Source organism: Sarcophilus harrisii, chromosome 5, assembly GCF_902635505.1.
Source record: "Sarcophilus harrisii chromosome 5, mSarHar1.11, whole genome shotgun sequence".
NCBI classification, from domain to species: Eukaryota; Metazoa; Chordata; class Mammalia; order Dasyuromorphia; family Dasyuridae; genus Sarcophilus; species Sarcophilus harrisii.
This window is the reverse complement of record NC_045430.1, coordinates 59,084,420-59,110,070: the sequence shown is the minus strand read 5'-3', so window position 1 is coordinate 59,110,070 and position 25,651 is coordinate 59,084,420. Positions and strand designations below refer to the sequence as shown.

The following is a 25,651-nucleotide window of genomic DNA, read 5'->3' as shown; positions in this document are numbered from 1 at the left end:
AGTTGGACTACTTGAGAGCCATGTTTAAAAAAAAAGCCTGGACAACATCTTTCAAGAAATTATCAAAGAAAACTGCCTTGATATATTGGAACTCGAGGGCAAAATAGAAATAGAGATCCCAAAATGAAAACTTCCAGGAACATCATAGCCTAGGAACATTCCAGAACTCACAGATCAAGCAAAAGTATTATGAGAAACCAAAAAGAAACAATTCAAATATCATGGAATTACAGTCAGGATTATACATGATTTGGCATTTTCCACCTTAAAGAACCAGAGGGCTTAGGATACGGTTACTGGAAGGCAAAGTGAGGACTACAACCAAGAGTCACCTAACCAGCAAAATTGAATATAAACTTCCAGGGGGTAGACAATGGATATTGAATGAAGTAGAGAACTTTCAAAAATTTCTAATTAAAAGATCAGAGCTGAATAAAAAATATCTGACTTCCAAACCCAAAAGAAACATAGAAAGGTAAAGAACAAGTAAGAAAAAGAAAACATAAGAAATTCAATAAGGTTTTGATATTTATATTTCTATATGGCAAGATAATATTTGTAAAGTAACTTTATTATTATAAGAGCAATTCAGAGTATATGTAAAGAGAGAATGTGGATATAAGGCAACTTTTAAGTGATGATACTTCTTAAAAACAAAATAGAGGGATGATAAAGAAAATTGCAGTGGAAGGAGGAGGAAATTGGGCATAAACTATCTCATAAAAGAGACACGAACAAGCTGATATGATGGGAGGGAAAGATGGGAATAGCAATAGGCAAAACTTAAACCTTACTCTCATTAAAATTGGGTCAAAGAGGGAATAACATACACTCAATTGGATATAGAAATCTTTTTTTTATCCTATAAGGAAATAAAAAGTTATATATATATATATATATATATATATATATATATTTAACAGAAAGGGTAGGGGAGACTAATAAAAAGGAAGGTATGTTGGGGAAGGCAGTGATCAGAAGTAAAATATTTGTAAGGAGGGAAACAGTGGGAGAATAAAAAAGTGAAAATAGCATGAAGAGAAATATACAATAATCCTAATTGTAAATGTGAATAGAATGAACTCACCCATAAAACAGAAATAGGTAGCAGAATGGATTAAAAACCAGAACCTATAATATGTTATTTACAAGAAACACACTTGAAGGAGAGAGATATACACAGGATAAAGGTAAAGTGCTGGAACAGAATCGATTCTGCTTCATCTGAAGCAAAGAAAACAAGGGTAACAATCCTGATCACAGAAAAAGCAAAAGCAAAAATAGATCTAACTGAAAGAGAGAAGGAAGGAAATCATATCTGCTAAAAGGTACTACAGGCAATAAAATATCAATACTAAACATATCTGTACTGAATGGTACATTTTTGTACCTAAATTTTTGAAGAAGTTTAATGAGTTACAGGAAGAATAGATAAAATTATACTAGTGGGGGACCTCAATTTTTGTCTCTTAGAATTGGATAAATCAGAAAATGGACAAAAAAGAAATGAAGGAGGTAAAGAAAATTCTGGAAAAGTCATATATGATCAATCTCTGGAGAAAAATGAATGAGAATAGAAAGGAATATACTTTTTTTTTCTCAGTAGTATAATGCACCTACACAAAAATGGACCATATATTAGGACATAAAAACATCATAACCACAATTAGAAGAGCAGAAATAGTAAACACATTTTTGGGCTCATAAATGCAATAAAAATAACATTAAAATGAACAATGAAAATTAAGATTAAAATTAATTGAAAATTAAATAATATAATACTACAAATGAGTGGGTCAAAGAACAAATCATGAAAATAATAATTTCATTAAAGAACAAAAATGAGGCAACATTTCAAAATGTATGGGATGCAGCAAAGCAGTATTCAGTGAAAATTACATCTCTAATTGCTTGCAACAATAAAATAGAAAAAGCAGATCAATGAATTGGACACACAACTAAAAAAAACTGGGAAAAGAACAAATTAAAAATCCCCAATTAAACACCAAATTAAGGTCAGCTAGATGGTGTAGTGGATAGAGCACTGGCCCGGGAGTCAGGAAAATTTGATTTTCAAATCTAGTCTTAGACACTTAACACTTCCTAGCTGTATGACCCTGGGCAAGTTACTTAACCCCAATGTCTCACCAAAAAGAAAAAAGTCAAAAATATCAAGGGAATTAATGAAAAAAATGCAAAAGATGGTGGATTAGCAGTGCCAAACCTAAAACTATATTATAAAGCAGCAGTCATCAAAACCACTGGATCAGTAGAATAGATTAGATACACGACACAATAATAAAAGCCTATAGTAATCTAGTATTTGATTAATTCCAAATTCCCACTTTTGAAATAAGAATTCCCTATTTAACAAAAAGTTCTGGGAAAACTGGAAAATATATCAGAAACTCAGCATAGACCTATATTTCACAGCCCATACCAAAATAAGGTCAAAATGGATACATTATTTGGACATAAAGGATGATGCCAGAAACAAATTAGCAGAGCAAGAGATAATTCACCTATCAGATTTTTGGAGACAATAAGAATTTAAATGGACAACGTATACTACCTTAAATTAAAAGTTTTTTCACAAAAAAACCCCAAAAGAAACAAAATTAAAAAGGAAGTACAAAGCTGGGAAAAAGTCTTTATAGCCAATGTTTCTGATAAAGGTCTCATTTCTAAAACATATGAAGAACTGTGTTAAATTTATAAGAATACAAGTCATTCCCCAATTAATAAATGTTCAAAGAATATGAACAATTTTCAAAAGATAAAATTAGAGCCACCTATAATTAAATGAAAAATACTCTAAATTACTATTGATTAAAGAAATGCAAATAAAAACCACTTTGAGGTACACTTCATACCTCTCAGATTGGCTAAGATGACAGAAAAAGATAATGACAAATGTTGGAGGGAATATGGGAAAATTGGGACATTAATGCTTGGGACATTAATGCATTGTTGATGAGGTTGTGAAATGATCTAACCATTCTGGAGAGCAACCTAGAACTATCCCCAAAGGGATGAACTATGCATACCCTTTGACTCAGCATTGCCATTACTGGGTCTGCATCCTAAGGAAATCATAAAGGAGGGAAAAGCAGCTCTTTCTGTGGTGGCAATGAATTGGATGCCCATCAACTGGGGAATAGCTGAACAAGTTGTGGTATATGAAGGTAATGGAATATTATTGTTCTATAAAAAGTGATGAAGCTGATTTTAGAAAGACCTGGAAAGATTTACACAAATTGATGCTCAGTGAAACAAGCAGAACCAGGAATACATTGTACACAATAAAAGCAAGAATGTGTTATGATCAACTATGAAAGACTTTGTTCTTCTCAGTGGTTCATAATCCAAAGCAATCCCAATAGAAAATGTCATCTGCATCCAGAAAAAGAATTATGGAGACTAAATGTAAATCAACACATGCTATGATTACTCCTTTTTTTTTTGTCCCCCCCCCCCACCTCATGGTTTTCCCTTTTGCTCTGATTTTTCTCTCCCAACATAATTCATAAAGCAATGTATATTAAAAAATAAATTAATTTGTAAAAAAAGAAAGAAGAAAAAATATCAAATCAGAAACCCTGAAAATCAAAGGAGAGATTAATAAAATTGAAAGCAAAAAAAATCCAGTAAACTAATAAAACTAGAAACAAATCTTTTTTGTTGTTTTGAAAACGATGTGTAATATTTATTATATAGTTTATATTTTAAAAGTTAACACTCTAAAGTGGAAATTTATGGTTCTCTATTGAATCTTCTCTTTAGTTATGCTGTATACAGGAAAATGTTCTTTTTTTAGAAGCAGGTTTTAAGGGAAAAACAATTATATTTATATATATATATATATATATATATATATATATACCACTGTTTAATTTGATTAAAAAAATGAAGTTAGAAAACTAAATTACTGATATTAAGAATGAAAGGGATGAATTCACCACCAATAAAGAGAAAATTAAGACCATTTTAAAGAGCTACTTTCCCCAGATATATGCTAATAAACTTGACAGTCTAAATGAAATGGATGAAAATCTACCAAAAAAATTGTCCAGATTAACAGAAAAAGATATAAAATACTTAACCCAATTTTAGAAAAAGCAATTGAACAAGTCAATAAACTTCCTAAGGAAAAAATCCCTAGGACTAAATAACAAGTGAATTCTAAGAAACATTTAAAGAACAATTAATCCCAATACTATATAATCTATTTGGAAAAATAGCTGAAGAAAGTCTTACCAAATTCCTTTTATGACACAAATATGCTGATACTCAAACCAAGAAAAACAAAAACAAATAAAGAAAATTATAGACCAATTTCCTTAATTTGTATTAATTGGAAATTTTAAATTAAATACTAGCAAAGAGATTTCAGCAATACAATCCAAAAATCAACAATTATGAGCAGATAGGACTTGTACTAGGAATGCAGGACTGGCTCAGTATTAGGAAAACAATTATCATAATTGACCATATCAATAACAAAATCAAAAGAAATCACTTAATTACTTCAATAGATGCATAAAAAGTATTTGAAAAAAAATATAGTACCCATTCCTACTAAAAACACTAGAGAACATAGGAATAAATGGAGTTTTCCTTAAAATTATAAACACATATGTAAAACCATCAGTAAGTATGGTATGTAATGGAGATAAGCCAGAAATATTTCCTTTTTTTTTTTTTTGCTAAATGCATTTTTAAAAAAAATCAAACATGAAAAAGGATGCCCACTATCACCATTATTATTTAATATTATACTAAAAATGTTAGCTATAGCAATGAGAGGAAAAATTAAAGGAATTAGAACAGGCAATGATGGAACAAAACTATTGCTTTTGCTGATGATAAGATGTTTTACTTAGAAAATCATAGATCAACTAAGTTGCCACTTGACATTAATAACAAAGTTAGAAAAGTTGAAGGATACAAAATAAACCCACATAAATCATCAGCACTTTTATATATTTACCAATTAATTCTAATAGTAAGAGCTAGAAACAGAAATTCCACTGAAGACAATATAACTGTAGACAATATAAAATACTTTAGAATTTACTTGCCAAGACAAACCTGGGAACTGAAAGTAACTATTAAAAAAACTTTTAATAAATAAAGTCAGATCTAAACAATTAGAGAAATATTAATTGCCTTGACTATAAATATAATTCAATATAATGAAAATGCTAATTCTATCCAAATTATTCTATTCACTTAGTGCCATACCAATTAAGCTATCAAAAATTATTTTATAAGTTTAGAAAAAATAATAACAAAATTCATCTAGAGAACAAAAGCTTAAAAATATAAGGGAATTTATGAAAAAAAATTTGAAAGAAGATGGTCTAGCTATACCAGATCTCAAATTATATTTTAAAGTAGTAATTATCAAAAACAAACTGGGATTGACTAAGAAGTGGTGAGTCAGTGGAATAGATCATAAAGGAAGGAAAAGGATCAATATGTTCAAAAATGTTTGTAGCAGCCCTATTTGTAGTGATAAGGAACTGGAAATTGAGTGGATGCTCATCAGTGAGGAATGGCAGAATAAGTTATGATGTATGAATGTAATGGAATATAATTGTTCACAATAAATTATGAACAGGTTAATTTCAGAAAAGTCTGGAAAGACTTGCATAAACGAACTAATGCTGAGTGAAATAAGCAGAACCAAGAGAACACTGTATACAGTATCAAAAAGAATATGTGATGATCTAGTTAGTGTTAGCTCTCCTCAACAATGCAGTGATTCAAGGCAAATCCAATACACTTAGGATGAAAATGTCATCCGCATCCAGTTAGAGATCTATGGAGATTGAATATGGATCAAAGCATAGTATTTGTACTTTTTGTTTGTTTTCTTTGTCATGGTTTTTTTTCCCCTTTTGGTCTGATTTTTCTTGCACAATATAACAAATATGGAAATATGTTGAAAAGAATTGCACAATTAAGATAACTCTGAGATACCACTACCCATCTCTCAGATTGGCTAGGATGACAGGAAAAGATAATGCTGAATGTTGGAGGGGATGTGGGAAAACTGGTCCACTGATACATTGTTGGTGGAATTGTGAATACATCCAGCCATTCTGGAGAGCAATTTGGAACCATACTCAAAAAGTTATCAAACTGTGCATACCCTTTGATCCAGCAGTGTTACTACTGGGCCTATATCCCAAAGAGATCTTAAAGAAGGGAAAGGGACTCACGCGTGCAGAAATGTTTGTGGCAACCCTTTTTGTAGTGGCAAGAAAATGGAAATTGAATGGATGTCCATCAGTTGGAGAATGGCTGAATAAATTGTGGCATATAAATGTTATGGAATATTATTGTTCTGTAAGAAATGACCAGCAGGATGATTTCAGAAAGGCCTGGAGAGACTTACATGAACTGATGCTGAGTGAAATGAGCAGAACCAGGAGATCATTATATATTTCAACAACAATACTATATTATCAGTTCTGATGAATGTGGCTCTCTTCAACAATGAGATGAAACAAATAAGCTCCATTTGTTCAATAATGAAGAGAACCAGCTACACCCAGTGAAAGAACTCTGGGAAATGAGTGTGAACCAAACATAGCATTTCTACTCCCCTTGTTTTTGTCTGCTTGCATTTTTGATTTCCATCTCAGGTTAATTTTGCCTTATTTATAAGTCTGATTTTTCTTGTGCAGCAAAATAACTCTATGGATATCTATACATATATATTGTATTTAACATATACTTTAACATAATTAACATGTATTTGTCTACCTGCCATCAAGGGAAGGGGGTAGGGGTAAGGAGGGGAAAAGTTGGAACAGAAGGTTTTGCAAGGGTCATTGCTGAAAAATTACCCATGCATATATCTTGTAAATAAAAAGCAATTAAAAAAGAATTGCACATATTCAACCTATATCAGATTACTTGTTGTCATGAGGGAAGGAGGTAAGGAAGGAAAGAAGAAAAACTTGAAACACAAAGTCTTACAAAATGAATATTGAAAACTATATGTATTTGGAAAATAAAATACTATTGAAAATTTTAAAAATTAAGTTTATAAAAAATGATAGTATAAACAATTTCAGAGAGCATGGAATAGGATATCTGTCAAATTTATGGATAAGGGAAGACTTTAGGACCAAAGAAGATAAAGAGCATTACAAAATATAAAAGAGATAATTTTATTATATAACATTAAAAAGGTTTTATGCAAACAAAACCAATGCAACCAAAATTATAGGAAAAGAAAAAAAATTGAGAAAAATATTTCTGATAAAGTCCTCATTTTTCAAACATGTAAAGAATTCATAGTAAAAATGATTGTACCTGAAACTGTAAATCTACTATGTACAAGTGGTCATTTCTTTCAAATATACAACAAAGTTATCATGTAAATTTCTTTTTTTTTAATTTACCTTCCCCCTGATCTATGATGGCTAACATTAGACACAAATATGTATACATATATACATATTTATATACATACACATGTGTATAAAATTATTCTATAGATACATCTATTTAGTAGTTCTTTCTCTAAGTGGAGATGATGTCTTTTCCCATATATCCTTTACAGTTAATTTGACCATTTACCATGATCAAAATAATTTATTCACTCAAAGTTGTTCTTAAAACTATTACTGTTACAGTATACAATGATCTCTTGGTACTGCTCATTTCATTCTTCATTATTTCATGCAAGTCCTTTTCTAAAAATCATCAAGCTCATCCTTTCTTATACCATAGTAGTATTCCATCATAATCATATATCACAACTTTTTCAGAAATTTCCAGTTTTATGCCACCATAAAGGGACTTGCTATAAACATCTTTAGAACATATAGATTCTTTTCCTGTATTTCCCTCATTATCTTTGAAAACAGACCAAGTAGTGGTATCATTGGGTCAAAGAGGAGGTAGTTTAATAATTTTGGTGACATAATTCTAGACTGCTCTCCAAAATGGCTAGATCAGTTCACAATTCCACTAATAATGAATCAGTGTCCCATTTTCCCCCTACTATTTCCTCCTGAATGTAAAATATTCCCCATTTAAGTCTGACTCAATGCCATTGACTATTCACAGGACTCTAACCTGGAAGTAACATCAAGATGGGGGGACATTTTCTCTTACTATATTGTCCCTATTCTTCTTTTATGGCAAATTTCTATAAATATGTCAAGTGATCACTATGAATAAAATATTAAATCTTTACCTCAAAGGCTAATACTAGAGTATATATAAGCTACTATAATAAGGTGTAGGTTTAATATTTGAACTATTTTGCTTAGAATTGTAGTCCTTTCTATATTCTAAACAACAAAATAGATAAGTATTTAACTTTTTCATCTGCTTTTCAGTAATTATATATTTCTGTATAAGATAAGTTGCTTTAATGAATTACAATGTTATGGGGATAATTAGCTAATGATGTAAAGATTTGCAAAATTAGGAAATAACGCTGTTATTTAGTGAGGTTAATGTCATATTCTTTTCTGTTCTGTGTTAATAATTTCAGTGCAGTTACCTTAAAATAATGTTCTATGTTCTATTTTGTATTGCCCTAAAGAAATATCCAATTTTACTGTTATACATTTAAATATGGTTAATAAGTGAAAATGTTTTATTATAAACAACTTATTTGATATGCATTGTTTTGAAAATTGATTACTCAATGTACTTATACACAGCATCTCAGAACCTTTTGTTACAATTGAAGTGAATTTGGCAACCTTTAAATGCGTTCTTGACAAACCCAAAGATCCCAGCTTTTGGGATAAGAACTTACTGTTTGATAAAAATTGCTGGGAAAATTGGAAACTAATATGGCAGAAACTAGGCATTGATCCATACTTAACACCGTACACCAAGATAAGGTCAAAATGGGTTCATGACCTAGGCATAAAGAATGAAATTATTAATAAATTAGAGGAACACAGGATAGTTTACCTCTCAGACCTGTGGAAGGGGAAGGTCTTTATGACCAAAGCAGAACTAGAGATCGTTACTGATCACAAAATAGAAAATTTCGATTATACCAAACTGAAAAGTTTTTGTACAAACAAAACTAATGCAGACAAGATTAGAAGGGAAGCAATAAACTGGGAAAATATTTTTACAGTCAAAGGTTCTGATAAAGGCCTCATTTCCAAAATATATAGAGAATTAACTCTAATTTATAAAAAATCAAGCCATTCTCCAATTGAAAAATGGTCAAAGGATATGAACAGACAATTCTCAGATGAAGAAATTGAAACTATTTCTAGTCATATGAAAAGATGCTCCAAGTCATTATTAATCAGAGAAATGCAAATTAAGACAACTCTAAGATACCACTACACACCTGTCAGATTGGCTAAGATGACAGGAAAAAATAATGATGATTGTTGGAGGGGATGTGGGAAAACTGGGACATTGATGCATTGTTGGTGGAGTTGTGAACGAATCCAACCATTTTGGAGAGTAGTTTGGAACTATGCTCAAAAAGTTATCAAACTGTGCATACCCTTTGATCCAGCAGTGTTACTACTGGGATTATATCCCAAAGAGATTATAAAGAAGGGAAAGGGACCTGTATGTGCACGAATGTTTGTGGCAGCCCTTTTTGTAGTGGCTAGAAACTGGAAACTGAATGGATGTCCATCAGTTGGAGAATGGCTGAATAAATTGTGGTATATGAAAATTATGGAATATTACTGTTCTGTAAGAAATGACCAACAGGATGATTTCAGAAAGGCCTGGAGAGACTTACACGAACTGATGCTGAGTGAAATGAGCAGGACCAGGAGATCATTATATACTTCAAACAATACTATATGATGACCAGTTCTGATGGACCAGGCCATCCTCAGCAACGAGATCAACCAAATCATTTCCAATGGAGCAGTAATGAACTGAACCAGCTATGCCCAGAAAAAGAACTCTGGGAGATGACTAAAAACCATTACATTGAATTCCCAATCCCTATATTTATGCACATTTGCATTTTTGATTTCCTTCACAAGCTAATTGTACAATATTTCAGAGTCTGATTCTTTTTGTACAGCAAAATAACGTTTTGGTCATGTATACTTATTGTGTATCTAATTTATATTTTAATATATTTAACATCTACTGATCATCCTGCCATCTAGGGGAGGGGGTGGGGGGGTAAGAGGTGAAAAATTGGAACAAGAGGTTTGGCAATTGTTAATGCTGTAAAGTTACCCATGCATATATCCTGTAAATAAAAGGCTATTAAATAAAAGAAAAATAAAAAAAATAAATAAATGCGTTCTTGAATTAAAAGTTAGCTTTTTATAAAAAGTGTTCTGTTATTAGTTCTTTCTTAGAATATCATGTCCTAAAGAGGGAAGTGAACAACTAAAAGGAAATAACTACAGTAAATAATGAAATAAATAGCTACAGTGAAAATTTGGGGTTTGAGTGATAACTTTACTTAAACAGATAATAATAAGATTAGATATATGTCAAATATAAAAACTGTGTTCAGAATTTTCTAAAAGTAGAGACAGAAGATTTGACCTAGTTCTCATTACCTCACCTGGTTATTGGCAAAGTAAGATTAAAATTGTATTAAGATCTATTTTTATAAGAGATTTTGACAGAGAAGGAAATCCACTAGAGGTTGTTCCAAAACTCTGCTCAATCCAGAACATCTAAGAGTAGAATTAACTAGAAGACCAGAAAACTGCATCAAGAGATGTTTTCAGAAACCAGACAACCAGATGAGATGAGACATCTGAGCCTGAAGATATGAAGGATCAATGAAATGGGCAATTTTATATTTTTTACTTCCCTGCTTCTTTTTTGTAAGGTCTGCATGCCAAAGGGGATTATTCCCAATGCCTCATGTCACTGCCTCAGTCATGTCACTGCCTTAGTCAGTCTTTGTCCTTCTTCCTTTCACATTGTTTACCATCATAAACCCTGTAGTTAAAAACCCTTAAGCATTTATCCTATCAATTAGTAATTTATTAAAGAAACTGTCAAAAGAATCAAAGAGAGAGTAAGAGAAGTGGTTTTTATTATACCAATTATCAATTATTAAACTATATTCCAAATTTTTCTTTTCCTGTTTACTCATGTAGGGATCAGCTGCTATAGGCAGTTGGTCAGTTTCTGAAAGACACTGCCAATAGATGAGATTGCCCATATCCTCTGAGAACATTCTCTTCTCTCCAACTAGAAGACCTTTCTTCTATTTAAAGTATAAACAGGTGATCCAAAGTAACACCAATAGACTTTGTACAGAAAATGCCATCTGCATCCAGAAAAAGAACTATGGAGACTGTAAATCAACACATACTATGTTAACTTCTTTTTTCTTTTTTCTTTTTCTCTTCCATGATTTTTCCCTTGCTCTGAATTTTTTTTTCTCCCAACATGATTAATAAAGCAATAATGAAAAAATAACTACAGTGAAAATTTAGGATTTTGATGAGAATTTTGTTGAAATAAACATGATAATAATAAGATTAGATACACCAAATATAAAAAATTATAAATAAATAAAAAATAAAATGTAAACAGAATCTAATCTAAGTGAATCCCAATCCTACAGTATTTCACTATGCCCTTGTATCCTCTCTTCCCCAACTGGAGGTTAAGGTAACCCAGTTCAAGAAGGAGAAAACCAAACAGAGTGTTCTGGATGGAGATGGATTCATCTGTCCAGATTGCTAAAGGCAGCTGAGTTTCATGATCAAACCACATTCTCATCAGGAGAAGCTCAAGACTTTTAGCCCATCTCTTCAATAATATGCTTCCTCCCATTAATTGTTCACTAATCAATGTTGATTTTTTTTGACAGAAGTATTCCCTGTCAAAAAATATTTACAGCCTTCAGTTCCTCCTTGGAAGCCTTTGGTTATGGAGAGAAACAGCTAACCATCAATTTATTGATTATCAGCTAGCTTAATTAAGAAATCATTATTAATTATCCAGAAACTGTTTCTTGGGCTTTTCATTCATCTCACTTTACAAACAATTCTGACAGTTCAATTGTTAATATTCTAAATAATGAATTTTTAATGGTTTCTTCTAGCTTCTACACATTAATTGCTGTTCATTTTTCACTCAGACAATCTTATTGGAGGAACAGTAGGTATGAAGGAAATAATAATGATGAAGATGATAGTGACTAACATTTGTACCACTTCAAATGTGCAAAGCATTTTTGAAATATTTCACTTAATTGTTAAAATAGTCCTGTGGAGAAAGTGAATTTATTTATTTTTTATTTATTAATAAAAATTATCTCTATTTTATAAATAAGGAAAATGAGGCAGATAGATATTAAGTGATTTGTTCAGAATCACATAGAGGCCAGAGTTGAATTCAAGACTTCTTGATTCAAAGTCTTAAGTTAAAACTACTGTGTCCCCTAGCTGTATCATCTCACTGGGAAATGCATTTTACTTCACTGGTATCTAAAATTATGTAAGTATTGAATGGAAATCTCAAAAGACATTGGGTCACAGCTGAGACAGAGGAATTCCTAGGTTAATATCTTACCTCTGACACTTACTGACTGTATGACTTGGTCTGGATAACTCTGATTTTTTATTGTTCCACATTGGTAGGGATGATTTCCTCATTGGTAGCTTCATATATGAATGAAATGTACCAATTTTTTTCTTACATAATAACTTCCATTAAGCAATTAGACCTTGATCAGTAAAATAATGAATCCATAAGTGATATTATTGCAATTTGAAATCTGTATTTCCATTGATTTGGAGCCAATTGCCATGTTTTCCATAATAATAACTTCAAATTATAGGAAAATGAATACATGAGATCAGTTTACAGGATTCATTAGTCACACTAATCAGATCTTGCTATAATCTCCTGGTGTCTCATTTTTGTGGTTGGTCTCATCGTGACCTTGTGTTCTTGAGGTTATACCAACAGAACACAAGTTCTGCTAGGGTCTGTCAAAGACTTTGCAAAGGCTCTGAATGTGGCTAAGATGATGGATTATATGCCTCTTCCTTTGGAAATCAGCCTTGCTAAGTTTCAAGAGTTGTGTTATCAGAAAATTGGTTCCCAAGTGATGATTTTATCTTTTGTCATGGCAATTCATGAAGACTACCTTTTGAGGCTTGGAAATGTGTTGTACATAATACTAGTTACATATGTGAAAGGTGTGTGTAATGGGTCAATACTTATCGATGGAAACCTGTCCTTTGTTTTTTCACAGCCAATTTATGAGTTGGATAAATGAGATCCCTATTGCATTATCTTTACTTTAGATAATTGTACTGTGGTAGAATAATATTCATAGCATGTGATGGCTGAAAAAGATTGCAAAGTAGTGTGTGTGTGTGTGAGAAAGAAAGAAAGAGAGAGGGGGGGAGGGATTTTTTGGGTAGTCTGGTAAAGTCTGGATCCTTTATCAAAATAATATTTTGTACTCTGTATTCTTAATTGAATGGAATGTTAAATTCCAGCTAGCTTAATGCAGTAGGTAGAGGGCCAGACCTGGAGTAAAGAGAGACCAAATCTAGCTTCAGAACCTTATCAGCTATGTGAATCTGGGCAAGTAATTTAACCACTAACTATCTGGTTCAGTTTCCCAATATGTAAAATAGGGGTAATGGCACCTACCTCCCATCAAGAGAATTAAAAAGAGATAATATTTGTGAAATGCTTTTTAAATCTTAAAACACTATATAAGTGTTATCTTGATTATTATTCCAATGTAAATTTTTTTCTCATCTGAGTTCATGAACCCCTTAAAATCTATCCAAGGAGTTGAGTCTGTGAACCTCAGGTTAAGAACCTGTGTCTTAGTAAAAAATTAATATAAAACTTTTAATAAGGATGATTTTATCACGTAATTCTTTAATTGATAAATGGTCAAAGGATATGAACAGTTTTCAAATGAAAAAATTGAAACTATTTCTAGTCATATGAAAGAGTGTTCCAAATCACTATTGATCAGAGAAATGCAAATTAAGACAACTCTGAGGTACCACTACGCACCTGTCAGATTGGCTAAGAAGACAAGAAAAGATAATGATGAAATGTTGGAAGGAATGTGGGAAAACAGAAACATTGATACATTGTTGGTGGAATTGTGAATACATCCAGTCATTCTGGAGAATGATTTGGAACTTGCTCAAAAAGTTATCAAACTGTGCATACCCTTTGACCCAGCAGTGATATTACTGGGCTTATATCCCAAAGAGATCTTAAAGAAGGGAAAGGGACCCACATGTGCAAAAATGTTTGTGGCAGCCCTGTTTGTAGTGGCCAGAAACTGAAAACTGAGTGGATGCCCATCAATTGGAGAATAGCTGAATAAATTATGGTATATGAATGTTCTGGAATATTACTGTTCTGTAAGAAATGAACAACAGGATGATTTTGGAAAGGCCTGGAGAGACTTACATGAACTGATGCTGAGTGAAATGAGTAGGACCAGGAGATCATTATACATGGCAACACGATCAGTTCTGATGGACTTGGCTCTCTTCAACAATGAGATGATTGAAACCAGTTCCAATTGTTCAATGATGAAGAGAGCCATCTACACCCAGAGAGAGAACTGTGGGAACTAAGTGTGGACCACAACATAGCATTCTCACTCTTTCTGTTGTTGTTTGCTCATATTTTTTTTCTTTCTTAGGTTTTTTTCTTCTTGATCTGATTTTTCTTGTACAGCAAGATAACTATATAAATATGTATATACATATATTGGATTTAACACATATTTTAATACATGTATGTATTACATGTATTAGACTACCTACCATCTAGGGGAGGGGGTGGGAGGAAGGAGGGGAAAATTTGGAATAGAAGGTTTTGCAAAGGTCAATGTTGAAAAATTATCCATGTATATGCTTTGTAAATACAAAGCTTTAATAAAAAACATAATAATGATTTTGAGTAATTAAATATACTTAACTTGGTGAAGAGAAGACTAAGGGATGGGGAGTAGAGTATAACCCAATAATAGTTCAAAAGTTTGAAAGGCTATCTCAAGGAAGAGGAATTAAACTTTCTTACTTTATCCTTGAAGGCAGAAATTGTAATAATAGGTGGAAGTCACAAAGAGATAGATTTCAGTTAGACAAAAGGAAATACTTCCTAACATTTAGAGTTGGCCAAAAGTGGTGGTAACCAGTTCTCTTTCTGGGAGATCTCCAAGTTAAGGCTGGATCATCATTTGCTGGTGTTGTTCAAAGGGGATTTCTATTCAGGCACAGATTAAACTCAATGGTCTCTGAGGCTCCTTCCAACCAATAGCTTCCAAAATGTTGAGATTTCTACACTGCTTGGCTCAAATTAGGCACTTAGGAAATGTTGGTTATATTTCATAATAAATCCCTCTCATTTTCCAGGTGAGAAATCTGAGGACCTGAGAGCTAAGGTGATTTTCCTCATGACATACAATCAGTTGGTGGCTGAGCTGGAACTAAAATCCAATGCTGCCTATTCTAGGATTTTAGAATTCCACTCCATTAGGCTGGCTCCCCACTGGATGATTCCTCATAATTTAGAGCACTTAAACTAAATTATTTCCTTCTGGCTCTCTGTATTTCAGTTTGCTCTTCTATGTGGCTAGGAAAAAAGCTTTGGCCAAAAATATAAATGTCATTGGTTGGTTTCTTTTGTGGATAGCAATGAGCCAACTCTTCAGGGAATCAAATTCAGTTACCCTGTATCCCAGTAGCAGCAAAATAGGTTACCTTTGAGTTAATTAAATATGACTCATTGGAATTATCTGTCATGCCCTTGCCCTGCTCTCACTTTCAAGAAGTTAAGAACTAGAGATTCCATACTGTTATTTAATGAACCTCCTCCTTTCCTTTGCCCTCTCTGTAATGATTGAACACAGTTTTTTGTTTGACAGTTGATGGAGCTTCAGTCAAGTGCACTTTCTAATCTGCTTTATTTTTCCTACTTTTCACTTTTTTATAAAAAAAAGTTAGGGTTCATATAGGTTCATTTATATTTAAAGCTGGAAGGGACCTTACATTTTGACTCCAATTCTTACATTTTACAGATGAAGAAACTATGGCTCAGAAAAAATGAAGGCATTTAACCCAAGGCCAGATAGCTAATAAATAACAGAAACAGGTTTCAAATAAAGGTCTTCTAACTTCCAATTTGGATCATTTTCCCCTCCACTGGGCAAGACTTTAGTTTCATGTTTTGTCTGAGCCTTGCAATTCTGAGCAAGGAACTTAAGGCTCATCTGTAAGAAGATGATATCTGGCTTGCTTACAATGCACAGAGTTATTATACTATTATTATTCCCCAGATCCCAGAGTTTAGGACTAAACAGCTCCTTAGAGATCAGAGAAGCCTGCTCCTTCATTCTAGTGATGGGAAAAATCGAGATCCTGGGAGAATAAATCATTTTCTCAAGAATATATAGGTAGTAAAGTAAGCAAAATCAAACTTTGATCCTTTGATACTAATTCAGTGTTCTTTCAAGTCTATTAACCACATTGTGCAGTGGATAGAGCACTAGTCTTTGAATCAGAAAAATTTGACTTCAAATACGGCCTCTGATACTTATTAGCTACCAGAAAAGCCCATTCCTTCAGTTTATTGATGGGGAAAATTGAGGGCCCGAGAGTTTAAATCATTTTCTCAAGGATATATAGGTAAGAAAATAAGCAAAATCAAACTTTGAACATTGATCCTTTGATAATAATTCAGTGTTCTTTCAAGTCTATTAACCATACTATGCAATGGATAAAGAAGTACTCTTGGAGTCAGGAAAATTTGAGTTAAAAATTGCATCAGATACTTATTACCTAAAGAACATTGGACAATAATTAAAATTTAAAAAAAATAGCTCATATTTACATATCACTTAATAATGTGTTAAGCATTTCGCAATGATTACTTTATTTGATCTTCAAATCCCTTAACCTGCCTCAGTTTCCTCATTTATAAAATGGAGAGAAGTATAGCATGTATTTCCATGGGCTATTGTGAGGAGAAAATGAGATAATTGTAAAGCATTTTGCATATCTCATGTGCTATATAAATGATGGTTATGATGACAATGATGGATTATAAACTGTTATTGTTCTGATGCTGAAGGAGAGAGTAAGGCTGATGACTTTGCACAGTTCTGCCTCACTAAAATCCAATTCAGGAGCAAGTCAAGATATCACGATTGTGACATCATGATCTTGTTCAAGAACAAAGGATGAACAATAACAATATTATAAACTAAAATATTAAACAAAGGTATATTACTACATTGGTCTAAACATAGGCTACCACAAACTGTACTTCAAATGATGAGATTTTTTTTATGAATTTCTTTTTACAAAATATGCTGAAAAATAACACTTATATAGCTTGCAGTCAGCTTTTATGAAAACCAGATTTTCTTGAGAGAAGGACTATATTCAGATCAAGAAAATACTGCTATTATTATTATCTTCTTTTCTCTCTTTCCTTCAACCCCCCCCCAGCATTTCTACTCTGTTTTCTACTTTCTCTTCCCTTTCCTGTCCCTTTCCCCCCTTCATTCTCCATATCTTTTCCCATTAGCTATTTGATTTTAATATCTATATCATCATTATGTCCTCCCCTCAAAATCCCATACCCAAGATAAACTCATCCCCAAGAAGCTCATTATCATGGAGATTACTTCAGCTTTGGGTCTCACATTTTATTGATATACTTACTCAGTTGTTTCTGCCTCTCATTGGAGGGCTGAAAGGCAGAGAAAAAACTCTTATAAACCTCACCCTATTTGTAGAAGGCTCAAAATTCCAGCAACTATTTCATTTGCCACCTGCTATTCTGCTTGGTTTTGATTATACCATCATCATCACACCCCTGGGATACCTTCTGCCTTTTCTTTCCCTATTAGATTATAAGCACCTTGAGTGCAGGGAATAGCTTTCTTTGTCTTTGATTCCCTAATGCTTAGCACAGTGCCTAGAACATAGTAGGAATTTGATAAATGTTTATCACATTGTATTACATCAATTTTCCTGTTTAATTACTTCATCCTTCATCTTTTTTCTTCTTCAAAGCATGACAGAGTATGATTGTCAAAAAGCATGGCTTTTTTTTTTCATTTGCTCAGGGATTGAGGAAGTCTTCTACAACAGGAGAAAGTAGCAAAAATTCTGTGCACAAATTCTGGACACCTACTTACTTATTGCATTAGACAGAAGGTCAGTTATTTCTGCTAACCACCTCTCCAGTCTCAATATCACAGTCACATAACTCTGAGTGGGCAACAGCATTGATGATCAGAGGAAAAGAATAATTATATTGTTATTAACACTAGGGGACCAGCCTATCATAAAGATAATCTCAATGTTATCTTAGCTTATATTTAAAATGTAACATTTGGGGGCAGCTCAAAGGTTCCGTGGCTAGAGCACTAGCCCTGAAATCAGGAGGACCTGAATTCAAATCTAACCTCAGATACTTAATATGTCCTAGCTGTGTGATCCTGGGTAAGTCACTTAGCCCCATTTGCCTCAGCAAAAAAAAGGAACATTTAATATTTTAAGGTACTATGTCTTCATTATAGTTTATGTTTACAGTTACAAAAATACTTTACATGTTATCTTTCTTGATCCTCATCATCAACTCTGTGATTTATGTGGGGCAAGTATTAATATTTTGATTTTATATCTGATAAAACCAAGGCCCAGAAAAGTTAATTCAATACAATTATTCAAATATTATAAGCACCTACTATGTTCAAAACATGTTCCAAGTGTTGGAAATAAATACAAAAATAAAAATGACATAATACTTGCTCTCAAGGATTTTATATATTAGTAGGCTTTGAAATGTACAACGTATAGATTTATAAGTTGGGAATGACAGTAGGATCAGTGATTTATAGATAGAAGGTGTCTTTTAAAGGTCATTTAGTATAACTCCCTCCTTTGTACATGAATGCCAGAGAATTTGAAAGGGTTGACCAAATTCACAGAGCTAAATCAAGATATGCATTTCTGGACTAAATCATACAACACTAGATCTTTAGTTCAACTCCATCATTTTCCAGATGAAGCTGCATTGAAGTTATGGAACTTCCCAGTATTTTTCCTTCTTCATATATGGTGCTTACCATCTAGGGATTCCTTTTACATCCATATATTTTCCTATGATAGAGCCAGATCTTTGTTTCCAGCTTGCTTTTGATGTGGTTGCTGCTTTATCTTTCTGTGGAAACAAAGAAAGATCTTGAGGTCAGAGTTTTTGAGTTTATGTCCTGAAAGCATTTCCCTTATTTCAGACCTGGATCTAAGGCCTGCTATGAAATAGGTTGTGCTTGTTCTAATAGCCCCTTTTTCTATTCTTCTTTTTTATTTTTCTTTCCCCTTTTAATATATTAACATATTCTAGTTAAATTTTTCATCCTTTTCACCCTATCCCAAACATTCATTCATAATATGGGAATTAGAAGGTATCTGTATTTTAAACAGGGTAAGAGAGAGCATAATCCTTAACTAAAAGGAATTCTTTTTTTGGTTTGGGACTTAGGAAACCTTGATTGGTGAGCCATCAGTCATTTTTGTCAAAAGAGTTCACCATTAGAGTTGACTATAGACACTGCACTAAAGCTCTTTATTCCAGTAAAAAAGGACAGCAAGGAGAATTTACCATGGCCTATACGATGTCACCATTTTTGTCATTTTACCATTGTCAAGTAAAGTACTTTGTATTTTGTAAAGTACATTTATCAATGTAAAGGTACTCAAAGAATACTTTTTGCTTTTCATGCTGTCATACCTAATGAAGTATTCTTTAAAAAAAATTCCTCAAGATTTAAAAAGAAGAAAAAGCATCAGAAGGGAATAGCCTGTGTAAGAAATTTAGGAGGCAGGAAAGAAGAGAAAAGGAAAGCTCTTTGTAATAAGAATTATGCAGAAGCGATAAAATAATAGCAATTGTCTCCAAAGGCTAAGAACATCAAGAATCCCAATGAAATAATAATCTGATGGATTAGCAGCTAAAAAGTCTAATTCCTAATTCCCACTGTGCTCAGGCAGCATCCCTTCCTATACTGACCCCACATTCTGGTAGAGCAGCACAAATTAAGGCATCATTTTGTGGGAGAAAGAAGCAGATCTCAACTCTACTCCTAAGGAGATTGCTTTCTAGTGGAGGGCAAGTCTCTTTACTCCCAGAAATCACTGGAAAAAAGAACTGAATTCAATGAAAGAATATTTCTCAACATAGAAGAAGCTGAGAAAGTTTTGAGGTCCAATCTTTATGGCTCTGTCTCAAAGAAGGAGTCAGAAAGTAATCAGAGTATAAAAAGGAAAAATATATTGAACTCAGTCACGGTCTTAGGAGTAAGAAAACTCCGTAAAAACCTTAAGCATAAGATAAATAAATAAGGAAGATAGTTGTAGCAGAAGGGAAGATGACCTCCACATGATCCAAATGCATAAAAAAATACCTTTAAGCAAATATTTCAAGACAAAAGAAAATGAATCCTGTACTTTTTCAAAAGTACATGTATCTACAGAAGGAAGTTTCCAAATGATTCAAGAGAGAATAAAATCATGAAAGAAAATTTTGTAGCCCGCATAGTAGAAATACTGACAAAATATAAAATCTCAAATACATTGTGGCAAGTTTATTCAAAGACACAAAAAAATAACAACTAATTGGGATTACAAGTATACAGAAGATAAGGTCAAAATAGAATAAGAGAAATAAAAAGCAAAAATGCTAAAAAGTACACAAGTTCTCTATTAGCAAAACATATTGATGTTGAAGACAGGGTACACAGATATATTTTAAAAATCATAGCTCTCTCAGAAAAAAAAAAACATAAGTCAAAAAACTGGGCATTGTAATGTAAGAAATGATGCAAGAAAACTGTCCTGAACTCTGATTTTCTCTAGTAATTGATTGCTAAGGAGGTCAGCAGCCTCCTAGTTCTAGGCCTGGGGAAAGGCTTGAGTGGTAGAAAGCTCAGAAGAATCCTATGAAAAAGAAGACTTCTGATGTGATGAAAAGAATTATGCCATAGCGTAGGCCTTTTTGGACAACAGGGGATGTAAATGATGGATTCTTAAAGAAATGGTCATTCCATCTTAGAATTTGGAATAGAGAAGGAAAAGAAAGAAAAAAAGAGTAGCTTGATATGCACTCTAGATTTTTAGAAAACAAATTTCAAAGGGATTCAGCAAAAAAGATGGACAGAATGCTATCAACAAAATTATATAGGGGAAATCAACTCAGGAAAGATGGGAAACTGAAGAAGGACATTCTTAGGAAAATGAGAAACTATTCATGACTTTGATTTTTTAAAAAAAAGTATCTATAGGAGAGGCAGTAGAGGAAGGTCAAGAAAAAATATAACCAAGGCATAGTTTTAAAAGAATATTGTCAGGGACTCTAAAAGCCAGAATCAATTGATTTTTCTGAGGCAATTGGGGTTAAGTGCCCAGAGTCACAAAGCTAGCAAGTGTGAACTCAGGTCCCCTTGATTCCAGGGCCTATGCTCTATCAACTGTGAAAGAGCAAGAATTAATTATAATTTGCTTCTATATTCTCTTTGGAAATAAAATTTTATCCTGGAAAGACCAACACAAAAATGGCTAATGGCTAATAGAAAGCCAATATAAATAAGAAGATAGTAAAAGAATCTTTTTCAGCCCTCAAGATATTCAGATCACTAGACCCAGACAAATTACCTTAAAAGATAGTGAATGAATTGATGTATGTAACTGTTGAACTACTGTCAAGGACCTTTAAAAATTTAAGAAGAAATGGAAGATATGAACAGAACTGGAAAAGGACAGGAATAGAGTAGAGCCCACAATTATATGTTTCTGAACTTGACTTTGATTTGTGGCAAAATTTATATCAGATTATCAAAGGGATGGTCAAGAAACATCTAGAGAAGTTTCACAAAGAGTCATGTTTTTGTGTTCTACAATCCCTTCAACAATTCTTATGATGCTGTGATAGTATCTACCAGCACGCCCTGCTCCTGCCCTCACCCACAGCATTTTGTGGCAAAAAGGGGACAGAACTCAATTCTGCCCTCCACTCCACCATATACAGGAGATGGAGATATAGGGAAGTGAAAGCATGTTCTGCTAGGGATCAGATAAAAGATCTCAACCACAGAACTAAAATGAATTAAGAAAGCTTTTCTGATCCCCAAACCTATAATATATATATATATATATATATATACACACACATATATATATATCTCAGATCTTCATCATTAACTACTTACTGTCCATTTCCAACTAGACATCCCAAAGGCCTCTCCAACTCAACATTTTCCAGGCAGAACTCATTGTCTTTCTACTCAAATCCTCCCCCTTTTTTTAACTTCCTTAGTTTCTTGGGGGTACCACTATCCTGCCTTGATTTGTTCATGTCCTTGACATTTCCCTTCTGGCATTTCCCATACCCAATCAATTACTAATATCTGTTGCATTTATATCTTCATCTCTATTTCAGGCCACACACTCTGTCTCCCTCAAACCCTCTTTCAAGTTCTTTATCCTTCTCAAATAATATTGCAATAACCTTTTAAATTGTCTCCCTGTCCCCACTCTCACCCCATACTTCCCAATCCATTTTCCACATGGCTGTCAAGTTGATATTCCTCGGGCACAAGTCATAGCTCTCCCCTTCTCAAGAAGCTTCAATAACTCCCTAATGTTTCTAGGATGGAATTATAACCTCTTCTATTTGATGTTTAAATATTTTTGCAATATGAATCTAGACTAGACCTCTAACATTTTACACTAATAGCACCTTGCAAGGATTTGTGAAGATCAAATGAGGTCATATTTATAAAAATCTGTGCCTGAGACAAAGTAGGTGCCTAATTAATGCTCACTCCTTTCCCTTCCCCATATATTACAAGTCATCTCCTTCTTCTGCACTTTTCCATAGGCTCTGCCATCCTCAAACATTCCTTTCATAGCCTAAATGTTCTTCCTCTTCATTTCACTCAGAATCCTCAATTCAACATAAGAGTCCTGTCTAGTCTAGTGCCTTTTCCCCCAAAATTTGTTGCTATTATTGTCATTTCAATTGTGTCCACTCTTTGCTGACTCCATTTGGAGTTTTCTTGGCAAAGACACTGGAGTGGTTTGGCATTTCCTTCTCCAACTCAGTTTACAGATGAGGAAACTAAGGCAAACAAGGTGAGGTGATTTACCCAGAGTCACACAACTAGTAAGTGTCCAAGGCCAAATTTAAACTTATAAAAATGAGTCTTCCTGATAGAATGCCAGGCCTAGCATTCTATTTGCTATGCTATTTAGCTCCCCATCACTGTATATTTAATCTATGTGTATCTATTTGTGATACACACTCAACACCCACATATATATATGTTTATGTGTTAGTACAAACACACATATTTATCTATGTAGTTGTATGTTGGAAAATTCCTTAAGGATGAGGATTATTTCCTTTATATCTTTGTATCTCTAGTCAGTTCCTGAAACACTGTGGACACTTAAAAATTTCTTGAATGAATGAATTAGGAACATTTAACTTGGAATGGGGGGGGGGGGCGAGGAGGGGAACCCAGGTGGAAATGATAGCTGTCATCAAGTATCTGAAAAGCTTTCATATGGAAGCCTTTCTTCTTGGCCCTACAGCACAGAAAGTAGCAATGAACAGAAGAATCAGAGAGCCATGTTTAGACTTGGTCAAAGAAAACAACTTCCTAACAAATAGAGCTGTCCAAGGTTCTTCAGAGCCCTGTGGGTTCCTTCTTACTAGAAATCTTTAAAAAGACTGAATGACCATTTGTGGGAGATGTTCCTAGCGATTTTTGGTTGGGGATAGTTGGAATTGGATAATCTCTGAAGTTCTTTCTATCTCAGAGATTCTGTGTTTCTTCTTTTAGTCTCATTTTCCACAGTGTCACTGTGACCTTTTTCTTATCTATAAAAAGGGGAGGGAGTTAATAGTCCTAGATGAAGCAACTTTACTCAGAGATTATGATTTTCTTGTCAAAGATTTTACAAAGGCTACTCTTGGTGAAGTGCTGAGAGATCACATGACCTCTGAGGAGCCTTAGATTCTGTGGCCTTATCATTATGTAAATTGCTTTCTTCAGATGTGAGACTGGAAAGGTATTTTTGGTCAAGTTAACCTTCCTTCTAAAATCACATACATATAAATATCAGCCTGTTTATCCTACTGGTAAAGTCAGCATTCCTTCCTTCTTATCTCCAAATTTCAATAGATAATAAAAAAGGGGAAATTTCAACTCATCATTTAACCTTTATTTTGCTTCCTTCTTTATATAAGAAAGGATTTGAAGATGGTGTTGGTAGAAAGGGAGGGGCACCTTATGCTCTGTTTGCCAATGTCCCCCAACAGAAGTCTTGGGGGTGGGGAGGAAGTGGAATCACATCACAGAGAGAATTTCATGTTAATCAGCTAACCTTATGTTTCCCAAATACAGTTTAATAGGGGAAGAGGATGTGCTGCTGCTTCCCAGGTGCCTGAAGATATGAGTTATGATTACTTCCCAATGAATCTTTAATTATTATTCGGCATAAAGATTATTCTACAGCTACTTTTTTTCCTATGTCCTTCACTTGAAAGCATAATCCCTTATTTCTTTTTAAGCAATCCAGAGTTCATCAGGAAAAAAGAGGGACCAGGGTATCAAAGTCATTTTTAGTCAAAAGCTTTAAAACAATGTCTCTGTTACTTTAATCATTAGCACTTTTGTTGTGCAACTGGAACTCAAATAGATTGATGCTGGACCCTTGGCAATGAGAATCAGGAAGGGGGACAAGCATGCTGAAGGTCTGTTTTACAAAAGAAACAGAATTCTAATGAGATCCTTTGCAATTAAACCACCTTGGACAAGACTCAAGGCAGAGCTGCTTTATAATAATAGCTCATATTTAAATAGCATCCTAACATATGTTGTCTCTTCTGATCCTTATGACTACCCAGGAAGTAGACTATTATTCCCATTTTATAGATGTGGAAAGTAAGGCTCTGAAGGGTTACAAAACTAGCCCAAATTCATGTGGCTAGTAAATGACATTAAAGTCCCAAACCTGTGCCCTTGACTTTAGGGACAATGTGATAGGAAAGTACACCAGACTCTACTTTCCCTTTCTCTCTCTCTCTCATATTCATTCTCATTCTCTCTCTCATATTCTTTCTCTCTCTCTCTCTCTCTCTCTCTCTCTCTCTCTCTCTCCCTCCCTCCCTCCCTCCCTCCCTCCCTCTCTCCCCCTCCCTTTCTCTCTCTCGGTCTCTTTTCCCTTTCTCTCTCTTTCTCTCTTTCCCTCCCTTCTTCCCTCCCTCCCTCCCTCTCCCTCTCCCTCTCTCTCTGTCTCTCTCTCTCACTCTCACTCTCACTCTCACTCTCCCCCAAAAGAGTCCATGATAAAAACACTGGTTAAGAACCCCAAAGTGGGATGATTTTGAAAGTCTGTCCCAGATCCAAATTATATGAGCCTGTGCTTTCTTCTAAGTATTTCAACTTATAACCTCCCAGTAAAGTAGGAAGTAAGTTGGAAAATATTCTTCTTTATGATGATTTGTCTCAGGTCATATAACAAAGGCAAGGTAGGATAACTTCCCTACTTGTAAGGAAGTAAGTCTATCTGAAGCTACCACAGGCCCCCTTCCTATCTTCCCTCACCAAGGTGCACTTTTGCAGATGGTGTAGCAT

General features: G+C 33.7%; 1 protein-coding gene across 3 annotated transcripts in view; it reads right to left on the bottom strand.

Annotated features, from left to right (window-relative positions):
* CRACR2A (calcium release activated channel regulator 2A) overlaps positions 1-25,651 on the bottom strand; it is a 301,039-nt gene that overhangs the window by 48,748 nt on the left and 226,640 nt on the right. For all 3 annotated transcript variants that reach the window (XM_031939179.1, XM_031939181.1, XM_012550790.3), the window contains one exon: positions 19,079-19,173. In XM_031939179.1, coding sequence (XP_031795039.1) covers positions 19,079-19,173 — 95 coding nt within the window. The remainder of the gene's footprint in view (positions 1-19,078; positions 19,174-25,651) is intronic.